We start from the raw sequence: 23,686 nt of genomic DNA on the forward strand, positions 1-23,686 counted from the left end.
TGCTAGCTTGAAACCTTCTCTCTATTTGAGTGACTTTCTTGTTATAAAAAATAGTTGGGTGATTTTTGTGATACTCGGATAAGATGTTCCCTCCCATAGACGACTACACTCCTAGGGCTTGAACCCGAGGTTTCTAGTTAAGGATGGTGGGATACTCGCATAGCAATGACGCCGTGTGACCCTATAGTAGTACATTGAAGCACCATCACAACTTTAAATTTCTGGTGAAGTTGAGATGCTAAACAAACCTCTATATTCTAGTTTGATCATGTTATACTATAAAGTAAGATGTTATGTCTGCAAATGTTTTGGTGCTATGAAGAAGGTATTTATTTTTGTACCCTCATTTAGTGTAGTAGTACTGTTGATTCTTGTCTGTGCATAATGTTCTTGTCTGCAAAGTTGTGTGAAAGAAGTATTGGGGAGAAGTGAGGATCAGAGAGCTAGCGTAGACCAAAGAAGTATTAGAGAGAAGTGATTAGACAAGATATAGCACACCTGCAACTTATTGAGGACGTGAAAATAGATAGGAAGTTATGGAGGTAGAAGGTTAGTAGGTAGTCGAACGTTGTCTAGTTTGCCTTTCTCTATATTGTTATTATTACTTTCTTAGTATCTTACTCTTAGATTTTAGTATTACCCATTGTGTCCTTTACTCCCGTTATCATATTATCCAGTTATCATATTATTTGTTGTTGCTATCGGAAACTCATTGCAACGAAGAACAATAAATTCTGAGTACAATTGTTTGTTGAGTTAACAAAGGTAATTGTATAATCTTTTCTCAAGGGAAAGTGTTGGTAATCTGCATAAGAGATATCTAAAACTTATTTCTACTTAATTAGTACTCATAATTACCACTTCCAATACTATTAGCAATCTGTTTAGCTAAATACCATATAGCATGTTAATTTGGAGGTATATTTTCTTAGTACATTTTTAACAATAACCAATTAAAATGTAGATAGTATCTTGCATCATATGTGCAAGGAATATACTCGAATTTCAAGGTCACACCTTGGACAAATTTATTAGAGTTTATGGATCATGAAATAAGAATTTGAAATTATCTTGATTTTCATGTGCATTAGTCTATAAATTTTTTGAAATATGTGTGATCAACTTTGTTTGAGTTCAAATTTTGTCGGTTCATTCACGAACTAGTAAATGATTCTCATTGTTTTTTAAAGACAAACATCACTTTTTTGAGTTTATTGGTCACAAAATAGAATTTAGGATTATCTCGGCTTTTTGTGTGTTTAATTCATGATTTTTCAAGAATATGTATGCCTGACTCTGTTTGAAATCAAATTTTATAGGTTCATTCGTGGTGATCTAGTAATAATACCCATTGTTTTCAAGGAGAGATTTCCCTCCTTTTGAAGTTTATGGATCACTAAACAGGAATTTAGAACATATCAACTTTTCGTATATTTAGTTCATGAATTTTTTAGAATATATGTGATTGATTTTGTTTGATGATCAAATTTTGCGGGGCTATTGATAATAACATAGTAATGATACTTATTGTTTAAGGATAGATGTCACTCTTTTTGAGTTAATCGGTAATAAATCAAGAATTTAGAATTAGCTCAATTTTGTATGTATTAGTCCTTGAATTTTTTAATATGCATGACTGATTGTGTTTGCGCATAAATTTTGTGAGTCTATTCATGACGACTTAGTAAATAATACTCATTGTTTTTCAAGAACATAATTTGTTTTTTTCTTTGACTTTACGGGTCATGAAATAGAAATTTAGGATTATCTCAGCTTTTTGTGTATATTGATATATGAATTTTTCAGAATATATGTGACCGATTCTATATGAGCTTAAATTTTATGGGTCTATTCATGACGAGCTAGAAATGATACTCATTATTTTTCAAGGATTTATGTCACTTCTTTTTTTGTAGTTTATGGCCACAAAAAAAAGGAATTTGGGATCATCGCAACTTTTCGTCTGTTAATATTAGTCTATGATAAAAATTTAGGATTATCTTGCCTTTTCTAATGTAGTAGTCCACAAATTTTCTGAAATATGTGTGACCGACTCTGTTTGAGCTCAAATTTTATAGGTCCATTTGTGATGATTTAGTAATTGATACTCATTATTTTTTCAAGACAATCGTTGTTTTTTTGGAGTTTGTGGGTCACGAAATAGGAATAGGATTATCTCAATTTTTTGTATGTATTAGTTCATGATTTTTTAAAATGTGTGTGACAGATTACTCTGTTTGAGCTTAAATTCTGTGTGTCTTTTCGTGACGACCTAGTAAATGATACTCATTATTTTTTCAAGACAAATGTTGTTTTTTGTAGTTTATGGGTCATAAAATAAGAATTTAAGATTCTATCGACTATTCGTGTGTATTACTCTATGAAATTTATAGAATATGTGTAATTGACTTGGTTTGAGTTTAAATTTTGAGGGTTCATTCATGAGAAGCTACAAAATAATACTTATTGTTTTTCAATGACATTTTGTGGGTTCATTCATGACAAGCAACAAAATAATACTTATTGTTTTTCAATGACATTCATGACTTGTTTTGGAGTTTATAAATTTTCTGGAATATGTGTGACAGATTCTATTTGAGCTTTGATCTCAAACAGAGTTGGTCACACATATTTGGAATTATCTTGACTTTTCATTTGTATTAGTCCATGAACTTTTTAAAATATGTGTGACCAACTCTGTTTGAGATCAAATTTTGTGGCTCCATTCATGATGACCTAATAAATGATACTCATTACTTTGCAAAGACAAATGTCGCTTTTTGTCCAATTCATGGGTCACGAAATAGAAACTTATGATTATCTATTTATGATTATCTCAACTTTTCGTGTGTATTAATCTATGAATTTTCTAGAATATGTGTGATCGATTTTGATGGGTTGAAATTTTGTGAGTATATTTTTGATGAGCTAGAAAATGATGCTTATTATTTTTCAAGGATATACATCGCTTTGTGGAGTTTATGGATCACGAAATAAGAATTTAGGACTATTTCAGCTTTTTGTGTATTAGTCCATTAATTTTTTGAAATATGTGTGACCAATTCTGTTTGAAGTCCAACATTGTGTCCATTCGTAACGACCTAGTAAATGATGCCCATTATTTTTTCAAGATAGGCATCGCCTTTTTTGCAATTTATCAATCACAAAACAAAAAATTTAAGATTATTTCAAATTTTTACGTGTATTAATCTATAAATTTTATAGAATGTGTGATTGACTCTGTTTGAGCTCAAATTTTGTATGTCCATTCATAACAAGTTAGAAAATAATACTCAATTGTTTTCAGGGACATCCATGACTCTTTTTTAGAGTTTTATGAGTCGGAAAACATGAATTTAGGATTACCTTGACTATCGAATGAAAAATCAAAAAGATAAAAGAGAATGCTTCCAAATATCCTTTCATTCCATGGTTCCCAAACAAAAAGTTAGAAATGCATTAGTGAGAACATCAGCAAAGATAAAACTTGCAATTTAACTTGTAAATTATGTATTGACGAGAGTATTTTAATCAAAGGAACCCCACAACTTGCTGCCTTGTTTGACAAAGCTCAACTGGGAAATAGAAAGCATAAATCTGCCTTCATTGACCCAAAACACATGAACACTAGTCTATTCCGATTGAACATAGGCAAAATACTAGCATGGGGCTTATGAACTTGAAAGAAAAAAAGTACATAGAATCGATAGGAGCGTAGTTTTTACATCAGGAAGAAGAATCAGTTTCGGTTCTTAAACAGAAAGAACCCCAATCCACTAACTGCTAAGGTCACGATGAGAGGTACTCTGATCGAATTAAAATCTCTTCTCTTGCTTGTTCTTGCTTGTCGTGATTGTTCTCCTAGTCTGTCGCGAAGAAGATTGCTGAGGTTGTCCAACTGATGCATAATTTGGCGTTGTCCACGTGCAACATTAGATAGCTGCGAAGATAGTCAATGCAAAGGGAAAATAACTTAGTTATCTTCTGATGTTTTACTTTTGCAGTAACAAAAGGCAGTGCAGATTGACAAGTCAAAATCATATATTCACATGTTCCATCAGAGTCAAAAAGAAGATGATGACTAATTAATCATAGGTTGCAAGGCAAAAGCCGGGTGAAATATGTACCTCTTCCATCAGATTGGATTCCTTTGGAATTAGCGAAGATGAGGATGATGAATTTGGCATAATGGATCCTGTCAATGAACCATTTTCTAAACCAGATATGAAGTAAGAAGTTGGGCCGGATCCATTACAGGCTTCGGCTTGCATAGCCAGACTTTGTGTGCTCGGAGAAGCTCTTTTGTTGCTTAACTTGGAATTAAGTTCTTCCATTTTACATGTAAAGTCATCCATCCGATCGTTCAAGGTAGAAATTTGTTCCGATAAATGTGTAACAGCTCCCTTATGAAACAAGGACAACAAACAGGAAGGGTAAATCTCTAGAAGCGTCATGAAAGACGAGAATACAAGCCAAGAAAGCAATAATAGTATAGTAAAAAGAGCTTGAATATATTTCATTGTTGCTAAATGCAAAACCTGGTTTGCTAATGTTGCTGCTGAATCAGTGTTTCTGCCATCAAACCTCTGATTATCAGTATCAATCTTGGACAGATTTTTCTCTGTGTGATTTGCGTACGAATGGGATAATCCACTGCAAAAACAAAAAGAACAAAAAGAAAAAGCAGATCAAGAACAAATCATCTTGACATCAGAAATTTTCCTGGACGAGATAGAATCCCATCAGCTTCCGCTGCAGCTCCCATCCATCCCCACAGCACCCCTCAAGGGGTTTGTCCCAATAAGGATGGAGATCCATGCAAGTTCCGAAAAACTTCACATCTAAGATTAATGACTTGCTTATGTACAAACCAATAAGGATTTGAAGACCTAATCAAACAAGTCGACATATGGGAGCAATCTATTAAACCTACACATCAAATAGAATGACACATGGACGCATATACACATAAGGTCAAGTGTATCCGATTATGCATGAATACAAGTAGTGAGACTATCATTTTTCTTCATTTCTTTTATCCAGCAACTCCTGCAGCCACATTAGTATGTCCAAACCACATGTTAATCATCCAGATGATTGATCATGTGTGCTGTGTGCTGTGTGCTGTGTGCTAATTAAAGCTGACGAAACTCCTCAGTATTCACCTATAAGACTCTCTCCTTTTGCTTTCCCTCTTTATTAGAGGAGGATATTTGCCATTAATTTATCGGCTGGAAGCAGTTAAACAAGCTAAGCAGCCTTCTATTAATATCATTGAACCACAAACAATTATTGGCATGGTGAGATATTTTTCAGCTTATTGATGAAATCCATCGTTTGACACCGTTTTTTATACAAGATATTCAACGCACGACTAGCCGATAGGGAAAAGAAATGGATAGACAAGTACCTTCTTAAATTCTTATTTCTCCATGCTACTCTCTCTGCTGAGGCTCGAGAGAGAGCTTCTTTTGGGCTGGAGACAAGATCTTCATCTAAGCTAAGCTTTGTTTTCAAATCATCTGGTAGTGCCTGCGATATATCTACTAAGTGATAGAAAGCCATGATAGAACGTTAAGAAAAGCTGTGGAAGCCAGCATACCATAACTTCATTCACAAGCTTCTCTAGCTGTATTTGCTCAATATATGTACGCGGAGTGTATGAACCCTCCAGTCCCAGCTGATCAGCAACAGATTTTACAATAAGGCGATCCCTTCCTTGGACCTAGGCAAAGTTGAGAAAATCTAGCATATTAGAAGTTAAACAAGATTCTGAACCCTAATAATAAGAGACAACTCTGAATTATTAAGGATCAACAAGGAGATCAATTCTCATGCAGTGGACATCGAAGTCCTAAAATAACACACCCCGCATTTATATTCTCCGTAGTTGATAATTAAAAAAAGCAGAAGCTACAAAATGAATGATTTTACTCCTCCTCAACATAAAAAAAGAATAATAAATACTCAGCTTACATTTCCTTTGGATAAATAATTTAAAGATATTGCAGTTAGACAATCATTGACATATCATGCAGAAACCACTAGAGATGATAGATAAAACTGCCATGCCTTGAGAACTCAATGCAACTTTCAAGCATTCCTATTTTATGAATTAAACTATTTGCTAGTGAGACATTGGTTCCCCCAATGACAGAATGATCATGATAATCTATGCAATAGAAACTGAAACCCAAAGGACCCTAGCAAATTATCAAGGATTGCTTTCTTTCTAGCTTGACAACATTGCCAACGGAGGTTAACACAAATGAAAAGATTTTACCATGTATCTATCTTAGCAAGGAGGAGAGAGTAAAACAAGTCTACTACCTGAACATAATGCCGGTTCAGTTGCTCTAGCCAATCAATTTTCACGCAAACCTTATCATCAGAAAATACGTGACTACTTCTTTTGAGTATTGTCGCAATTGTGTATCCCAAAGCCATCAATCCACCAAGAAGCTTCACACTAACTTCAAAACTGATTCTTGGCGATATGACAAATGGAGAATCAGTGACCCACTCCTACAATTCAAAATCATTTTAAGTTGTCACCATCAAAACTTCAGTAAAGCAGTGTTTTTCAGGTACACATACTTCCTGGCAAATTAGTTGGTCAAGAAAAGCTGATATACCCAAGCACCACCAGATGATAAAATAAAATAAATAAACATGGAGTAGAAATACTTATTGACCACTAAATCCTTGAGTCTCTAATTAAAGATATAATCCCAAGAATGAATCAGGACAAAAAAATATGGAGACTGAAGCTACCAGATGCACAACATTTCAAGATTTTACAATGTTCATAATAGGACAGCAGGCAGGGTAATTTTATTTTATGATTTCTACTATTATCAGCTTCTTCTGTAGATTTGCTGAATTCAACTTCTACAAGATCTCAATTTATTCTAAAACAAGAGGAAATCGTCTGAATTTTGAATTGTAGAAAGGCAAAACAGAGAGTGAAAGGAAGATATTCCTCCTGTTGGTACTTTTTGCTTGAAGGTCGTTGGATTGGTTCAAACTTCACACTCATGAAACTCTATCTATTTTATTGGTAAGGCTGTAACATAAAATGTATTATTGAATAATTGTGTCAGTAAATCCCATAGTATTGGATTCTTATATTGTCATACAACAGATGCAACATAAAATGAGCAAGTCTTTGACACAATTCTTCAACACATGATGCAATTCATCTTGCTACATGACTAAGACTAGCCATATTAGTCCACTTTGAGTTAGTGATTCAAGCTTTACAAGTTGAGTAAAAGCACCTAGCTATCTTACTTCCCCTACATGCAATATAGCTGTTCTTGCATTGTCTCCTAGATTGAGCCAACCAAGAGGATCCCTTATATAATGGAAACAAGTTTCAGGAGCAATCCTGCACGCTCCAACCATTCTGATCTATGTACATTGAGAGCTTTTTCTCAGGTTGACTTTATTAACTCTAGAATTAGGCTTTAACTTGGAAATTCCTTAGCCCCTGCTAATATTTCAAGATTAAAAAACCCAGGTAACATGATAGGAAATAGTGTTGCCCAAAAGCTTAAAACATTTTTCAAGTGTTTCAAGAAAAATGAATAGTAGTACGCACACGACTATTGAAAGTTTAATTAGGAGAATAACAGACCGTCATCGGTAGGCTACATAGTAAAGCCAAAATGGCCTAGCAAACAGAGGTACTTTTTAACAATTGGACATTATTTTCCCAAAAGGTACTGATCAATATACAAAGAGACAAACCTCAAACATGAGACTGTATTTTCCATCTTTATTTCTCATCCTCAGATATGATTGGCATGTCTCTGGGTCTTCACCAGGTGGCAAAAGGTATATGTCGTAGGTTTGCTCCGTACTTTCAGTGTATTCTTCAGATAATGCAGACTTGATTTGATCGACTTGCACATCCCTAGAAGACTAAAGGTACAAGCGACTAGATAAGCCCTTTTTCTTTGTTTTAATATTTATTGATAATTTTAATTAAGTAAATTTTTTTTACCACAGTAATTTTCCATGACAGGAAACCAGAAGTAGTATGAACTTCTTATGTCCTTACCTTTAGAATGTATGTAGGACTCTGAAATCCAGTAAACGGATTAAATTTGTTGATAATTTTTATATGTGCAGTCTTGAGATCAGGTTCAATAAAAGCCTTGTACATTGGATAAACCTGTACTAGACATCGTCGTTAGATAGTGAGTAAAGAGAGTTTCAGGTGTGTTTTAGCCAAAATTATAGAGGAAACAAACCGTTTCAGATATTTGATGGATTATCTCCGAGGGTTCCTGCCCGGCACGTTGTATATCCCGTAAAACCCTTTTTACAAGATCAAAGTGAACTCCACCTGTCACAGATACACGAAGATCCAGAAAAGGCCGCAACTTTTCACTCAAAGCATAGATACCTTCAATAATCAGAATGCGGGAGCTAGGTACTTCAAGAGTCCTGCAGTTAAATTAATGTTGTAAGTTCAGATCATGTACTAATATGCAACACATCTTAGATAATTAAAAGAAAATAAAAAAGAATCTCCCAACTTTGAGCGTGAAGGGCACATTATTCAATAGAAAACTGACAAAAGAAAAACCAACACCACCAAAGAACTTGTCAAAGAGGATAGATTAGCCAAGAGAAGGGGGCCACAGACCACTGTAAAACTGAAGCATTGGGCAAGAAAAGAAGAGCAATTCAGACCTCATTAAAAAGAAGAGAATGACCAGACAACTGTGTAATGACAGAACTCCAAATAGTATGAAGAATCTGCCGTTCTGATACCAATTAAGTAGATTAGAAGTCAAGGGAACAATCACTTTCTGAGTAGATCACAGAGAAAGGGGGGGGGGGTGGAAGCAAGCAACGTGAAACTAGTATAGCATAAACTTTTTATTTTTTTTGTAACAGTGGTGTCCAAACCAACCTCCACGAGGTAGTGGTAAGGTCTGCGTACGCTCTATCCTCCCCAGACCCTACTCTGTGGGATTTCACTGGGTATGTTGTTGTTGTCCAAACCAACTTGTATACACCTCAACTATTCTACCGGGTAACTCCCACCAGCACATGTATTGGGTAACTCTATCCACCAAGCTTAGGCTTAGGCAGATGGGAAGAAATCATCTGGTGCTTTTGTCTTCGCCGGAATTTGAACACTGATCTTCAAGATTGGCACTCACTTCATTGACCACTATGCATACCTTTAGGTCTAGAATACCATAAAGTAAACGATACAAAGATGAACAAGTCATGAGGTTCCAGAGTTAGTGAGATGGACTTAATTGTATCAAATTTAGGTATGTCAATTTAACAGTTAAGTAGAGTTAGTGAGATGGACTTAATTGTATCAAATTTAGGTATGTCAATTTAACAGTTAAGTTTCTGTTTGAATCAGAGCAATGAAGAGCCTAGGTAGCATTGCTCCAAAGATGTCATCAATCTTTTTTACTTTTCTTTATGTGATAGAAAGAAAATTTATAAACAACCCAAGGTCTGGAGGTATTTTCCATTTAAGCATTCAAACATAATATTTCTGGTGCAAACAGGTAACGAACTTGCAGTGGTTTCTAATAGCAGCTTGGATAAAAAATGAGAACATGCACATATAAGTATAGAATATTACATGAATAAGAAGCAAGGAGTTGAACCTGAATCCTATGCGATAGCTAGATTTGAAATCATATATTGGAACCTCAGCTGGCTTCCCGGCCTTTAGATCATTGATGTTTTTCAGCAATGTATCGTAGTCTGTAAGTCGTGGATCTGTTTCAAAAGAAAAACAGACCTGGTAAAGTACAAATCATCTAGTCTTAGGTTATTCCAGAACGAATTCGCGCAAGTGTGTCCACACACCCCAAGTACTAATGACACCAGTATCAGGGTAAACCAATAAAAAAAAGAAATCAGCTAAGAGGAAATTAGAGATCTCAACCCAGATTCTTTCATGAAATGTTTTCTTACATTGAACATGTATGTTCCACGATTCGAAGAAGCACAGCACTCATTCTAGTGCATAATAGAGATTTAACCAATGAAAGACTAACCAATATACTACAGTTCAGTGTTTTCAAAGGTGCGCTTTAAGCGCACTTAAGCCCTGAAGCAAGGCTCAAAATGTGTTTAGCGCTTCGCCTCGCTTTATGTGCGCTTCAGTGTGGTCATCAAGGTTCTATGGCAAACTTTTCCTTGCCAATGAGCCTCTTTGGAAGAAGTGACACTAAACAATTAATATTTCACTTTATCATACCTTTTTTTCAATTTCTTTGGTCATATAGTTGTCATTCATGTTTATAATTATTGGTCTTGGACTAAACATATATATTTGTATCTTTTTCTCCCTTTGCACCTTTTTTCATTAAAGCCCACACTTTATTTGTGCTCTGCGCTTAAAGCCCTAATGGACCTTAGAGCTTTTTTGCGCTTTTCGCCTTTGATAGCACTGCTACGGTTCCAGCAACTCTTGGAAATATGTTTGGTGTTACCAAAACTAGAAAGACCAAATCATTAGCTGAAAGAGGACAGCTCTCTATTCAGTAAATTTTGAAGCATATTTACAATGGCTTTCCCAAGGAAAAAGAAAAAGGACACAAAGATGTCTGTAAGAACTCAAAGTGCCAACTTTGTCAAGAAAATTCACAGTAAATTCCCTAAAGTACTCAACATTAGAAGCTTCATAAACATTTGAGCCTCCTTGTCCCTAAAACTGGTGTGGACTTGAAATTTTAAGTCAAAGAACAGAATGCAAGAGAAACTCCCTTTTGTTAACATCTTTCTGTACATTCTCAACAAAAATGAGAAAAGAGATATTCATTCTTACCATCAAAGTTTCCATCAACTATTCGACTAGAATCATTGTAATTATCCATTGAGATAACTGCAACACTTGGCATGAAGCTGAGTATTTTCTCAGTAAACACAGTCTTTCCTGCTCCGGAGGGACCAGCAACACCAATAATTATCAATCCTTCATTCTTTTGAACCAACAACTGGCACGCACGGATTACAACAAAGAAACCTTTCTCAAATGACAAATTATCAGGTATCGGGATGATTTCATATCGATCACAGTTCTTTCTCTTGACTAGTCGAACCTGGTCCTTTAAGAGACCACATCTCCGATTAGCTGATTCATCATTACTAGTATCTTTAGCCATTTAGAATAAACACGTAGTGAATAATCCTCTGAAATTACAAAATAACCTGTATAAAGATCAGAATGAGAATATAAAAGTTCCAGAATAAAAATATATGCCGAAATGATGCTATTCACAATCATGGACCTGGCAAAGTTTCTTATCTAATATTGACACACTGGAGATAAAGCACTGGAAGCATTACAACATAGCACATAATTGTTATTAACCCTCCAGAATCTCTCACAAGCCGAAGCAACCCTGATTTTTCTATCCTTGTGATTGCTTAAGTTTTCAATTAAGCATAATTCGCTCTAATTACACATTAGAATCACAGTGTCTTGTAAAAACTGTCTGTTAGTTGAATTCACTTGAAATCTCTAATGGTTTTGTTGCATCAATAAGACCGGATAAGCAGAGAAGAGAAACTATAATATAGTGCTATAGCAAGGTGTCTTTTGCAGCATAAAAACACTTGGAAAAAGGATCAAAGCACACCATCAACACGAACGACCATTAAGTACAAAGATTGTTATTATCCATGATTCAAAGTATATAGCACATAATCCAAAAGACCCAAAAAAATCATCCTCTAGGATTGTCTTGGTCAACGCAACTAAAATGGAGAGGCTTCACAGATCACTCACTTATTTCCTAAGATAATGGAGGTCTATGATGAATTTATTGGTCCTTGGCTTTAATACAGACAGACTCTGCCTTCTACATGAATAAGCCAGAATATGCCATAAAAGGTTAAACTTCCCTCTACACACTCCGCCAAAAGCATTATGAACTAAGGCTAGTATTGTTATTAGTAAGTTACTCATCAGTGCAGACTCAAACAATAATGCTGTCCTATTGCATGTCTACAATAATGCTGTCCTACTGCATAACTACTTAAGAACCACATATCTGATTAGCTTGATGGAATTATCAAGAAACAAATACATACATTTTCCTGCAAACTCTGATACCAATTAAGCTTACAACTATTTTAAATAAAGACAAATATTTACAACAGACAATGCTGAAACTCAGGATTCGAAAATCAACAATAGGATCAGTTTCATTTTCCAATAGATTCACTAAACATTAAATTTGAAATATCAAGTTCCTGGCAGTTATATGAATCCCCTATAATCTCCAACCATAACCTAATAAACACATGTTTGTTAAAATTGAATAAAAGAGCCTATCTTTAATCAAGCCAGAATTCACATACAACTGATATCAAAAGTGCAGCAGCAAACTAGAACCCTTCACCCAATTAAAAATCCCTCATTTTCCCTCTTTCCAATTAACACATTGCAACTAAGAAATTCAATCCCTTAAACATTAATAAAATAAAAAAGATCACCCATTTAACAAAACCAAGAAATACCCAAATAAGAACCACTAAAATCCTCAGAAAAACAACACTAAAAAACAATCTTTTTGAAGACCCTTTTAGATTCAATAGCAAAAAAAATGGTAAGTACTACAAAACAAGAGAACCAACTTCAGCATTTAAGCAAAAAAGCACACAAGTAATCAAGAAAATACAATGGGGGCCTCAAAATAGAAAAGGGAAAAACCCCACAAGATATTTGAGATGAAAAAACAAAAAAAATCAGATAAACTCCATTGTAGAAGCTTGAAAGAGCAAGAAAACACTGACCTATTATATGCTACAGTGGTTAACTGCAAGTAAAGCTTACAAGCTTTTCGGCCCTTTCTTCTCCGAAAAAAGGTAGAGAGGGCTCTCTCTATATATATATGTTTTTTTTTTCTTTTTTGCCTTTTTTTATTTTACTATACTCTGCATGTTTGCAGATATTTTTGCTGGTATATGAAGGAAAGTGAATTTCCAGTTTTGGGGAAGTGGGAGTTCTGGAGATTTCGCCACGGAATTGCATAGGTAGAGTCCAGAGTATTTATTATTGCACCAGAAAATTATTACGAGCCGAAGATCTTCCAAAAATAGTTTTTTTTTCGTGAAGTAAAATAAGATTTGCGTATATTATATATTTTTTAAATACTATTAATAATATTATATTAAATATATTATTGTTATTATTGTTGTTGCATAAATTTTTAGAATTTTTAATTGTTATTTTAAATTTAATAGAATTTTAATATGAATATCGAATAGCAGCTGGAAAATCAAAAAAAATATAATATTATTTTCATATTTGATGATAATGTACATTTAAAAATAGTTAAAATATAACTTACTATCTACCTAAAAGATCAAAAATGTATATTTTATATTTGAAATAGTTAAAGATCGAATTCATTAAGTCATAACTCATATATGACAAAGACAAAAATCAAAATCCATCTATAATTATGGGACTAGAAGTGTCATTTTCCTTCATTATAAGTGTCTAACAGAAAATAATTTATAATGAGAGTTTTTCAAAGTGATTGTGATTACTATTAATTTACTATTATAAGTAGTAATAAAAATAATAATGAGTTTATGCAACGGAAAAGGAATTTAAAGTGTCACAATAAAAATAAAAGTGATTGAGAATAAAGGAAATAAATAATTACTAATATCATTGGAATTATTATTATTATAATTATTTGTCATTTATGGTTGTGGAAATATAAGCAATGATTATGCATTTATAGAGAAAAAAAAAGACTAAAATTAAAATTATTAGCGACATAATTATTAATGAGCGGCGGCTTTCCGTAACGTACACGTAGTATAATCATGACGTAATAAGTGGCATGAATTTCATGAAATAAAAGAAAAATAAAAAATAATACTTTTTTAGAAAGATAATAAAACTATAAAGAGATTATTAAATTGGTAAAGTGAAAAAATTTGTGTGTTGTATTTATATCAAACTAATGAATAAATAACACATGTATTACTAATATAAATTTAAATTAATTATGATTAAAGAATAATAAGATTATTAGTTTTAAATTTTTTTTACTATTAAGATTAAAATCTATAATAACATTGAAGTAAAAGAAGGGAAGAATTCGTAATTTATATTTAAATTTAAACATCATTAATAAACAAACAGATACTTAATGGCAATGGAATAAGTACGGGGCAGATCGAGGTGTATTTAAAAGTTCACACTATTGATTTCATCGTTATCACATCTAGGCTCTAGGAAGACGTATTTGTGAAAACTCAATCCTTTTATAGTGTGTTTAATTTTATTTTTGCAACTATTTTAAAATTTGTTATTAGATTATAATTAAAATATATTTTTTAGAATCAAAATGATATATCGATAGATTCTTAATATCTTGAATAATTGTATTAACCAATTGAGTAAGAAGGTGTGATTTCATTTTAAAGTTAATTTTAACAAATTAGAAACTTAGAATCCAACTTTACAAAGTGTAGTTTTCCTTCCTATTTTTATTTAATATAAAACAAAATTACATATCTTTTCACACTTTCCCTAATTAGGTAAATTACAATTTGAATTTATAACTCATTTTCTAATATTTGCAATGATTCGAAGTAATGCATTTATATCAAAACGAAAGTCGTAAAAGAATCTGAATTATCTTTTTATCTGATGTGTTGATTGCATTCATTAAATTTTGTCATAAATTAAAATAGGTTAAAAATAATTCTATCTAAAGTTTAATTTAATGATTTCACCCAAGAAAACAAATACTTATATGGGACGGAGGTTTATGCGGAGTGAGGCGAAACCAATTGAAATCACATAAAAACGTCACGGGGTTAAATTTTTTTGCGCATTAAGCCAAACCCCTCTGTACCCCAACCCCCACTACATTGCTATCCCTAAATTTCATCTCGACTCACAAGTAAGCGTTCTAACTCGAGAGTGTACATCTAGACTCATTTCCACTGCATCTCGTGGATACTCGATGCTGAAGTGATATATAAATTTTGAAGATGTCTAGATTTGATTATTTTATGAGTTGGAGCGTTCAACTGACTTAGTGGAGATAAGTTGAGATGTCTAGATGTACATATCCAAAATTAAAGTGATTAATTGTCAGCTAAAGCAAAGTTTAAATGTTTGTTTATGTATTATGCTTTAAATTTATTTTACACTAATATAATGTAAGAAAATATTTTTATAGGAATCACTTTAAATTCTCAATGCAAATTATTAATCTTAGATATAAAAAAAGTGTGATTTGTCATATCAAGTCAAGTTACATTGAACTTATAAAAGAAGATGAATGTACTGTTAGAACAAGTCAAATTATTTTTTAATGGGAAAAAAAGTGTAACTCAAGTCAATTAGACAAATGCATGTGAAGAGTGGAAATATAAATGGGAATTGGTGTTTTTTCTACTACATTTTTTAGTAGACTTATTTTCCCTTTCTTTTGTCAATGTCAATTTTCAAATTATTAGTCATCCTCTTTGATAATGACTCAATGGAGTGCTCCTTGTAAAAAATATGATAATCATCTTCTTAATCTAACTAAGACGGTAGGATTAATACATCATAAATAAAGGGCCAATCTACATTAAGTGGTGTCCAAATCACCAATCTACAAAGCGAGCTTCATTTAGTTATGTCAGTTAATTTATATTTATACGTTAGAATCAAATGAAATAATATTGCATAACATCTCTTTTACTAACGTTGTTTTCGAATTTTAGGTTCACCTCAGCCGCCAAAGGGACGTGCTTGATGGACGAAATCTTTTTTGCATTGATCAATCAAAAAAATTGAATTTAAGTCATTAAAAAAAACTTTCAAGTTTCTTACGAAATTCTTCTCCCTTTTAGATAGAAAAAAATCCTACTATTAAACGTAACTAAAAATTTAAAATTTTATGGTCTTCAATTTGATATTTACATTAATTGACGTGACATATATAGTCAATTAGTCTACAAATATTAATGGAGTGGTCCAAAGGCATATATAATCAAGTAGTCTAAACAATTGCAACTTCTTTTCTTACGCTAATAAATAAAGATTTTATAACATTTAAAATGTGGGAGAGACGCTACAAAATTGCATAAATTGATATAGTAATACTATTCCTTTCTCCTTTATTTTCAAAATGACGTCTTCACTATTATATTTTATTTTTAACTTACTTTAATATATTTTACTTGAATCGATAATCTATAAAGAAAAAATAGAGATAAAATTTAAGTACACATCACTCTTCACGTACAAATCTCACTTATTATAACAAATCTGTTATTATCGGTGATCATAGTGTGCACCATCCCTTGTGAAACACAATGGTTGGACATGAATTATTAGTACATGATACACATTTATATCAAATGTCAATTTCACAAATGTGAGGAACATGTAATTACCTCGTATTTCACATTTAATTTGTTTCTTTTCAAAATTTAGCAAGTTCCAAAATTTAAATTGAATAAAAAATAATAATTAATGTCACAATCCATCTGGGGCCAATATTAACCATCAATTAATGGATTCACCTCACCAAATAAACTTTTAGAAATATAAATAATATTTCTTATTCTTACTTGACCTCTATATTAAAAATAAATATTTCATTTTGTTTATCTATTTGAGTAAATTATGAATATTTTATTATTTTTTCTCATACCAACATTAGTATTAAATAATTATATAAAGTAATAATAATCAAATTTCAAAAAAAAAGATTAATTTAATAAAAGCACCTCTAATAATTAAAATTTTCTTAAAAGAAATGTCGGCAAAATAGTACCTAATGTAACACACAAAATTAAAGGTACTCTCATCATATTTTAGAAGAATATAGTAATTTACCTAAGATAAATTATGAATATGTTACAAAAGTCTAATGATTACACCTATATTTTATGTTATGGTTAAATAGAAAGAAAGATCAGTCAACAAAAAAGGAATTATAGAAGATATATAGATAAGGTATACCAAAAAGAGGAAATAAAAGAATCTTCTTGTTTATTTACATTTAGCTTAATATATATTCAATTCTATAAATTTGTCAATAAATTTTATTTAAAACACTTCAATTATGATTTATTTTAATAGCTATCAATTTAAATGATATTTTATTTATGCGTATTCTTAATGTCTATAAAATACAATAAACTAAAAATTAATTAGCAATCATTCATGAAATAATTTCTTGATACTATAAAATAATATCATTTATAATACGATTTTACCATTGCATATGATTGGACAAGGAAATTTAATGGAAATTTCTTATCATAGACCCATGATTAATTTACAGTTAAAAAGTTGAAATATGTGCAGTTTATTATATTATCCGTATATACTTTTTTCTTCAATTGTTTTTCACTATCAATTTTTTTTTATTACCAAATAAAAGGTATAACTATTTAGTAAGTTAACGTCTCCAGTTACTCTCTTCCTTGCATATTAATTAATCACCTTACTAAAAATATATGTCCCAAATTATTTATTTACTTATTAAATTAAGATAAAATTAATTAAAAATTTTCCATTGTACCCCTACGACTAATACTTTTCACAATGTTTTTTTTCAAAAGTTCATTAATTACTTTATATTTATTCCAATGATATCTATTCATTTGTCCTGTGTTATTAAACATATTTTTTTATATAAATTATTTTGATATCCATCAATATAGATAAAAAAATAAATTAATAAAATTAACTATTTTATTTATAATTTCTTAAACACCGTATAAAATATAAAATGTTCAACTAAAATTCAACCATGAGAGCAATAAATATCATGATTGGTCAAGATTTTAATGTCAAAAGTAGATCCTTCATTGGTGGGTTGAAAAAAGATTTGATAAAAACATCAAAGAAGGAAAAAGTGCAAAAGGTGATCATTCAATATCTATCATTTACAAAAAAATAACTTTTGAGGTAATGTGGAGGGCCCAATGCACTCATAGGGCCTTATCTTCCAATTTTATTTTTTTTGATATTTAGAAGATATAATACATAAAATTAATGTGTTCTTTTAATTTATATCAACTGATATTTATATTCTTCAATTTTTAGTTATACAAGTAGACATATTTAAATTATCATAAAATTCAATAAATAGATATACATATTTTATATGACAAATTAATATGATTTATCGTGTAAGACACGTGTATATACTTATTCAACTTTATGATAATTTAAGTAATTATTTGTGAGCACTAAATGTTAAAGAACATAATTGCCAATTAAAACTAAATTAAACGACACACATTTTAAAAATATAAAATTTTCTCTAATAAACAACTTCTATCCTTAAATAAATTATACTTAACATAAATTTAAATTAATTGAATCAATAAATTCGAAGCATAAAGTGGTTAAGAAAAGGTCAATTGCTCCGACCAACGAGTGTCCATTATGTGGACCAAATTTAGAAACTTCTTTCAACATAAAATAGAAATAAGTATTTTTTTTCCGGAAATAATTTATTTATATCTACAAAATAAAGTATATTTTGTATTTATTTTTTTCTTTTCAAATCTAATTTATAATAGTATATGTTATTGTTGTTGTTGAGTTTCTATCACCACCATTAACGGTCTTATCTTCTAGTTTCTCACTTGATATTCGATTATTATATTTATGAAGTTTTGACTAGTTTTAATTTGTATAGTGTAAGTCTCTTACCCATCGGATAAGCCTTTTAGAGATTAAGTTCTTTTAAATCCTCCCAATAATAATTGACCAAATCAAAGGAAAGTTACACTTGTCTTTATAGTAAATTCAAAAGTAATTAGCTTTAGTGTCAACATGTCAATAAAATAGACTACTCTAGTATTGGGAAAAAATAAAGAATAATTTAATTGAATGGGGATCAACATATGAATTTTTTTTTATAGAATTATTATCACTTGAAGAGGAAAAAAAGGAGAAAGAAATGGAACAAGAAGTATTTGTTTTTTTTTCTCTTTTTATTTTTGTTGGTTTTTGTTGACGCAAATCGATATTCAGTATTTGTATTAGACTTGACTAATTCAGATTCGACCCATTTTAAGGGGCACATTGTTGACACATTAGATTTTTCATTACTATAACAAAAGGCTTCAATAATTCTCAATAATTAATTATAATATCATATAATTTTCTTTTTTCAGAAATTACAAACAAATCAAATACAAATCCCCAAAAAATTCTTTTTGGGTATACTATTACATAATTAACTCAATTTTTTTCATCTATGTATTAACAAATCTGCAACTCTTCCTCACTTCTCCATTCACATAAGTCTCTGGATTTGTAATATTTCCCATTTTTACCATTGAATCAGCAAATTGTTCAAAAAATGCAATTGTATTTGCAGCATATTTTTCAACAATTTTCTTGGTTTGAATTCCAAGAAAACTTGAATAAAGTTCTTGATCTGAATTTATTAATCCTTCACCTTTAAGCAACACATGATAATATGAATTATCAAATAAATTTGGTGTTACATTATCCATTGATGTTTCATTATTGTCTGATGATCCATTAATTTCAATCGGAGGACATAATGATTTTAATTTACTAAGGTATGATGAAGAAATTGGATTTATCTTTGAAGTACTTGTCATTTTGAAATCTCCATAAATTCTATTTCTGAAATTCACACATCTTGCTTTCCCTATTGTATGTGCACCTGCCAAATTTGAAAACAATTAAAAAAAAGAAGATAAATTTTGTTAAATAATTAATATATAGTAAGTTATGTAAATTAATCTTTGCCATATATAATACATAAATAAATATCTAAATTTAACCTTAATTGACAAGTAAACACTCTAACTTTGAAAATGTACATCTTGACAGTTGACACCTCAACTTGGTCTTAATTGTCAACTAAATACTCCAACCTGTCTTCGTTGTGTCTCGTGGATACCCGATGCTAATGTTACACATAAATGTTAAAAGTGTCTGGATGATTGTTTGTAAGTTGGAGTGTTCAACTGACGTAGTGAAAACGAATTAAGGTGTCTAGATATGCACTATCAAAATTGAAGTACTTGCTTATTAGATATATACTCTCTCTGTCCCATATTAATTGTTATGTATACTAAAAATAGTTGTCAATTTAAACAATCAAGAGAAAATTAATTATTTTCTTCCAACTTTGCCCTTAGCCTTAATTATTCTAGAACTAAGATGCACGCAAATAGATAGAAATTAAAGAATTAATAAGTAACGCTCCTAATTAATATTTTCTGGGTTGTGAAAAATCTTATCATGAAACTAGAAGAATATTAAGTTATTAGTTTGCAGAATGAAAATATACTTTGTTAATACTTGAATAAACACCTTTTTACTCTTGATATATTTAAAACAAGATTTTGTAATAATTTACCAAGTCATGCATATCCTTCTCTATAGAACTTCTAGTTTCCCCCATTTCATAGTTTTATATAATGGTATTTGACTAGACATAAAATTCAAAAAATGTAGAAAGACGTTCCTGCAATGGCTTAACTCATAAGTTTGAGCTCTATACTATGTGAACTAAGTCTGATATTCAAAGTGAAGAAGGATAGTACTAGAGGGACGAGAATATCATCCTCGAGTTTTGATTGTTGAGTTGATCCTAAAGACGAAGAATTTTTCAATCAACCAAAAAAAAAGAGCGTCAGTTACGTTTGCACATATCTAAAGTACCTTAAAATTTGTGATCTTGAACATGTAATGATATTTCTATGATTATAAGAGCATGTAACTAGGGGTTAAAAAAATAGTTTATTAAAACTAAGATTTTTAAAAAAAAAATTCTTGGCAAAAAGAAAATTATAATTTTGTTAAAATTAAGAGTGCTTACCAGAGAGAGCAACCATATCAGTAACAGAAAGTCCTTGTGAAATAAACTTAGAAATAATAGAAATTAATCCTTCATCAGCTGTTGGAAGATTTGTATTTGTCAATTCATATCCTGCTTTTATTGAGTCTTTTCTACCTACTGGAACATCCCAATAAGGTCCACCAACCTGGTACCAAATTAAATTAAAAAAATATCATTAATTAATCAATTATAATACTACTTTGATTATTCCTATGATGACAATTAAAAAAAAATAATCCTCAAAACCCAAACATTAATATTCTAATAATATCATAAAAAAACATTCCAAGAATATAATGTACCAAAAAAAACTGCATTTCTAGTTAAGAGTATCAACACAAGAAACAGTTTAATTATTTCATGTTGAATGTTTAGTTTGACAATTGATATAGTAGAAATTAAGTATGTAATGTATAAAATATTTTGTTTATTGGTTAAATAACAAAATAATTTTTTTTATTACCATCATTAAGGTCAATTGTTGTCATTATGTAGTTTTAATCCATGTATTGTTAATCCGACATTCTTATATTATTCTATCTCGCATAAAATAATACATAAATTCTTGCGTAATTTATGCATGTATTTTGTTTATGCCAGATTTCACAATCATCCTCTATAATAAGATTTCACTATAACAGTCAAGTTTTTATTAGAACTAATAATTTTTACTATGCTATATTATATGTTCTAACAACATTTCACTAAAGAAGTCAAAAGATATCCAGACAAATAACGACGTTATAGACCCTTATTCCTATGATGATAATTTTAGATAATAATGAAGGTAACGTAAACACTAACAATTTATTGATCTCATAAATAAAATTCCAAGAATATAATAATTTACCAAAAGAACAGCATCTCTAGCAGCAATAGTTAGAATATCAGCACAAGAAACAGTTCCTGGACACTCAGATTCAATTCTGTTTTTTATTCTATCAATAATTCTGAATCCTTTTAATGCATTTTTATTGTTTGGAGCGTTCTTTTCTCCTTTTAATGTCACTGTATCATCCAGCAATACTGAGCCATCACAACCCTGTTACACAATTCAACATGACATCAGAGCGGATAAAAAGTTGTATATTCAAATCTTACCAAATCATCTATAAATCAAAAAAAATATTTTCACGTGTCAAACACTGAATTTAAACCAATTGACAACTTTTATGGTATGTATTTAAAAGTTGACCACTTTTCAAAAAATGACTTTGGTATGATTATATAGTAGTTTTGAATTTTGATTTCATACTAGGTGACAATTTTTGAACTTCTGACCTCTGTTCTAATTTTAAAAAATGGCCAACTTCTATATACGAGGTCTATTAAAGTGGTTATTTATATGAATCAACCTATGTTTGACTGTGCAAAAGAATCAGACTCACATGAAAAGAGTTGTTCAGACATAATAATGTAATTAGGTAATTATGTCTAAATTAAATCTTACTGGATCATCGATAAATCAAAAAATATTTCCACATGTTTCAAACTTTACATCCGATGACCACTTTTGTGGTTTGTTTAAAAGTTGACCACATTTTCAAAATTACACCCCTGCTCTAAATATTACTAGTTTTGAACTTTTAACTTCATATCAAGTGGCTACTTTCAAACTTCAAACTAGTAATCTCATTTTGGAATAGTGGCCAATTTCTAAACACGACGCCAAAATGTGGCTATTTGCGTAAATTATCTCGAGCTCACACGAGATGGGCGTGTTCATAAGACATAACAACACAATTAAGTAATGAAGTATACCTCTCTCTACTACTCGCTTAAAACTTCTATATGAGATGTTTATACAGTTCAGTAATTTTAATAAATCGAATCAAAAATATTTTTATTATTTTCATTTACGTACCTGAACAAAGCAATCGTGAAAATGTAATCTCAAAATCAAAGCAGCATTACGAGGATCAGAAAGACAAGCACATTCCATTTCTTTCCTTACAATTCCTTCTACAGAAGGACATGTCTTTTTGTAATAATCAAGACTCAAATGTGAATCACTAATTCCATTTAATTTGCTAAAACAAATGCCAATAAATACCAAAATCAAGAATTCAAAAATCACAATTCTTGAGTGAAAAAAATTAATTGAAGCCATTGATATTAATTGTTTTTTTTTTCTTTATTTGGGAGGGGTAGTGAGTAGTGAAGATGAAGAGTACAAAATGTGGTTAAGATTGTCACTTTATATAGTATATGGTATAGAAGAAAAGGAAGTTAACTTAGGATTTTGGTTAAAAAAAATTTTAATGTTTGGTTTTTCTTTGTATTTTGGAGTAAAATATGTAAAAATGTTTTATAGTCAATAGAAGATGTAACTAATATTATTGGCATAGTTAGGTGAGTTATCTCAAACCAACTATTACCAAATAAAATGAGATATAAATCAAAGGCTTTATGGATTTATTAAGGAGAGTTTTGTACGCAAATACTAAGGTAAGTAACCAAATCTTTGTTTTTTTTCAATAACTTTATTTACAATATTTGAATAATTTAATTATTTTGCTACATTTAGAAAATGTCAAAACTATATTTAATTGTTAGTCAATTAATTGAAACAAGTACAAGGAATATATGTTGCTTCTACCTCATTGACTTTTTCTTTTGAGTTTCATTGATATCATAAAATAATTTTTACACTATCAGATCAATTGAGATATATACAAGTAATAATTCACTGTAAATGGAATTAACATAGTAAATGTACAACTTACAAATATATATATTTTATTACATTAACCTTCATTTTTTTTTCGATTTCAACCAACATTTTTTAAGATGGAGTAAAATCTGCATACAGTCTATGTTGAGTT

General features: G+C 30.6%; 2 protein-coding genes across 4 annotated transcripts; both read right to left on the reverse strand.

Annotated features, from left to right (window-relative positions):
* Positions 1-3,477: 3,477 nt before the first annotated feature.
* LOC129880026 (inorganic pyrophosphatase TTM2) lies at positions 3,478-13,012 on the reverse strand. Of its 3 annotated transcripts, none has more exons than XM_055953836.1 (12): positions 12,790-13,012; positions 10,817-11,181; positions 9,648-9,762; positions 8,259-8,454; positions 8,066-8,179; positions 7,753-7,926; positions 6,331-6,525; positions 5,603-5,725; positions 5,411-5,532; positions 4,539-4,653; positions 4,128-4,403; positions 3,478-3,940 (listed from the first exon to the last, which is right to left on the reverse strand). In XM_055953836.1, the coding sequence occupies exons 2-12, from the start codon at positions 11,151-11,153 to the stop codon at positions 3,740-3,742; spliced, it is 1,968 nt and encodes a 655-aa protein (XP_055809811.1). In that variant the 5' UTR covers positions 11,154-11,181; positions 12,790-13,012; the 3' UTR covers positions 3,478-3,739. The 3 variants fall into 3 exon arrangements, with proteins under 3 accessions (XP_055809811.1, XP_055809810.1, XP_055809812.1); XM_055953835.1 differs by having other exon boundaries at positions 10,817-11,199; XM_055953837.1 differs by lacking the exon at positions 12,790-13,012 and adding an exon at positions 12,149-12,163 and having other exon boundaries at positions 10,817-11,199.
* A 6,101-nt stretch (positions 13,013-19,113) lies between these two features.
* On the reverse strand, positions 19,114-23,003 carry LOC129874457 (peroxidase 11). Its single transcript, XM_055949746.1, has 4 exons — positions 22,726-23,003; positions 21,712-21,903; positions 20,841-21,006; positions 19,114-19,676 (listed from the first exon to the last, which is right to left on the reverse strand). Exons 1-4 carry the CDS (start codon positions 22,969-22,971, stop codon positions 19,237-19,239), a joined length of 1,044 nt encoding a protein of 347 aa, XP_055805721.1. The 5' UTR covers positions 22,972-23,003; the 3' UTR covers positions 19,114-19,236.
* Positions 23,004-23,686: the final 683 nt, after the last annotated feature.

Source organism: Solanum dulcamara, chromosome 2 (genome assembly GCF_947179165.1).
Source record: "Solanum dulcamara chromosome 2, daSolDulc1.2, whole genome shotgun sequence".
NCBI lineage: Eukaryota > Viridiplantae > Streptophyta > Magnoliopsida > Solanales > Solanaceae > Solanum > Solanum dulcamara.

Bases quoted from the DNA above. Each gene is read 5' to 3' on its own strand.
- LOC129874457 (XM_055949746.1), bottom strand. From the start codon at position 22,971: ATGGCTTCAATTAATTTTTTTCACTCAAGAATTGTGATTTTTGAATTC. The intron at 21,904-22,725 runs GTACGTAAATGA...ATTGTGTAACAG, and splicing joins TTCACGATTGCTTTGTTCAG to GGTTGTGATGGCTCAGTATT. The intron at 21,007-21,711 runs GTAAATTATTAT...ATTTGGTACCAG, and splicing joins CTAGAGATGCTGTTCTTTTG to GTTGGTGGACCTTATTGGGA.
- LOC129880026 (XM_055953836.1), bottom strand. From the start codon at position 11,153: ATGGCTAAAGATACTAGTAATGATGAATCAGCTAATCGGAGATGTGGT. The intron at 4,654-5,410 runs GTACTTGTCTAT...TTGTTTTTGCAG, and splicing joins AGAAATAAGAATTTAAGAAG to TGGATTATCCCATTCGTACG. The intron at 3,941-4,127 runs GTACATATTTCA...CTATCTTCGCAG, and splicing joins AATCCAATCTGATGGAAGAG to CTATCTAATGTTGCACGTGG.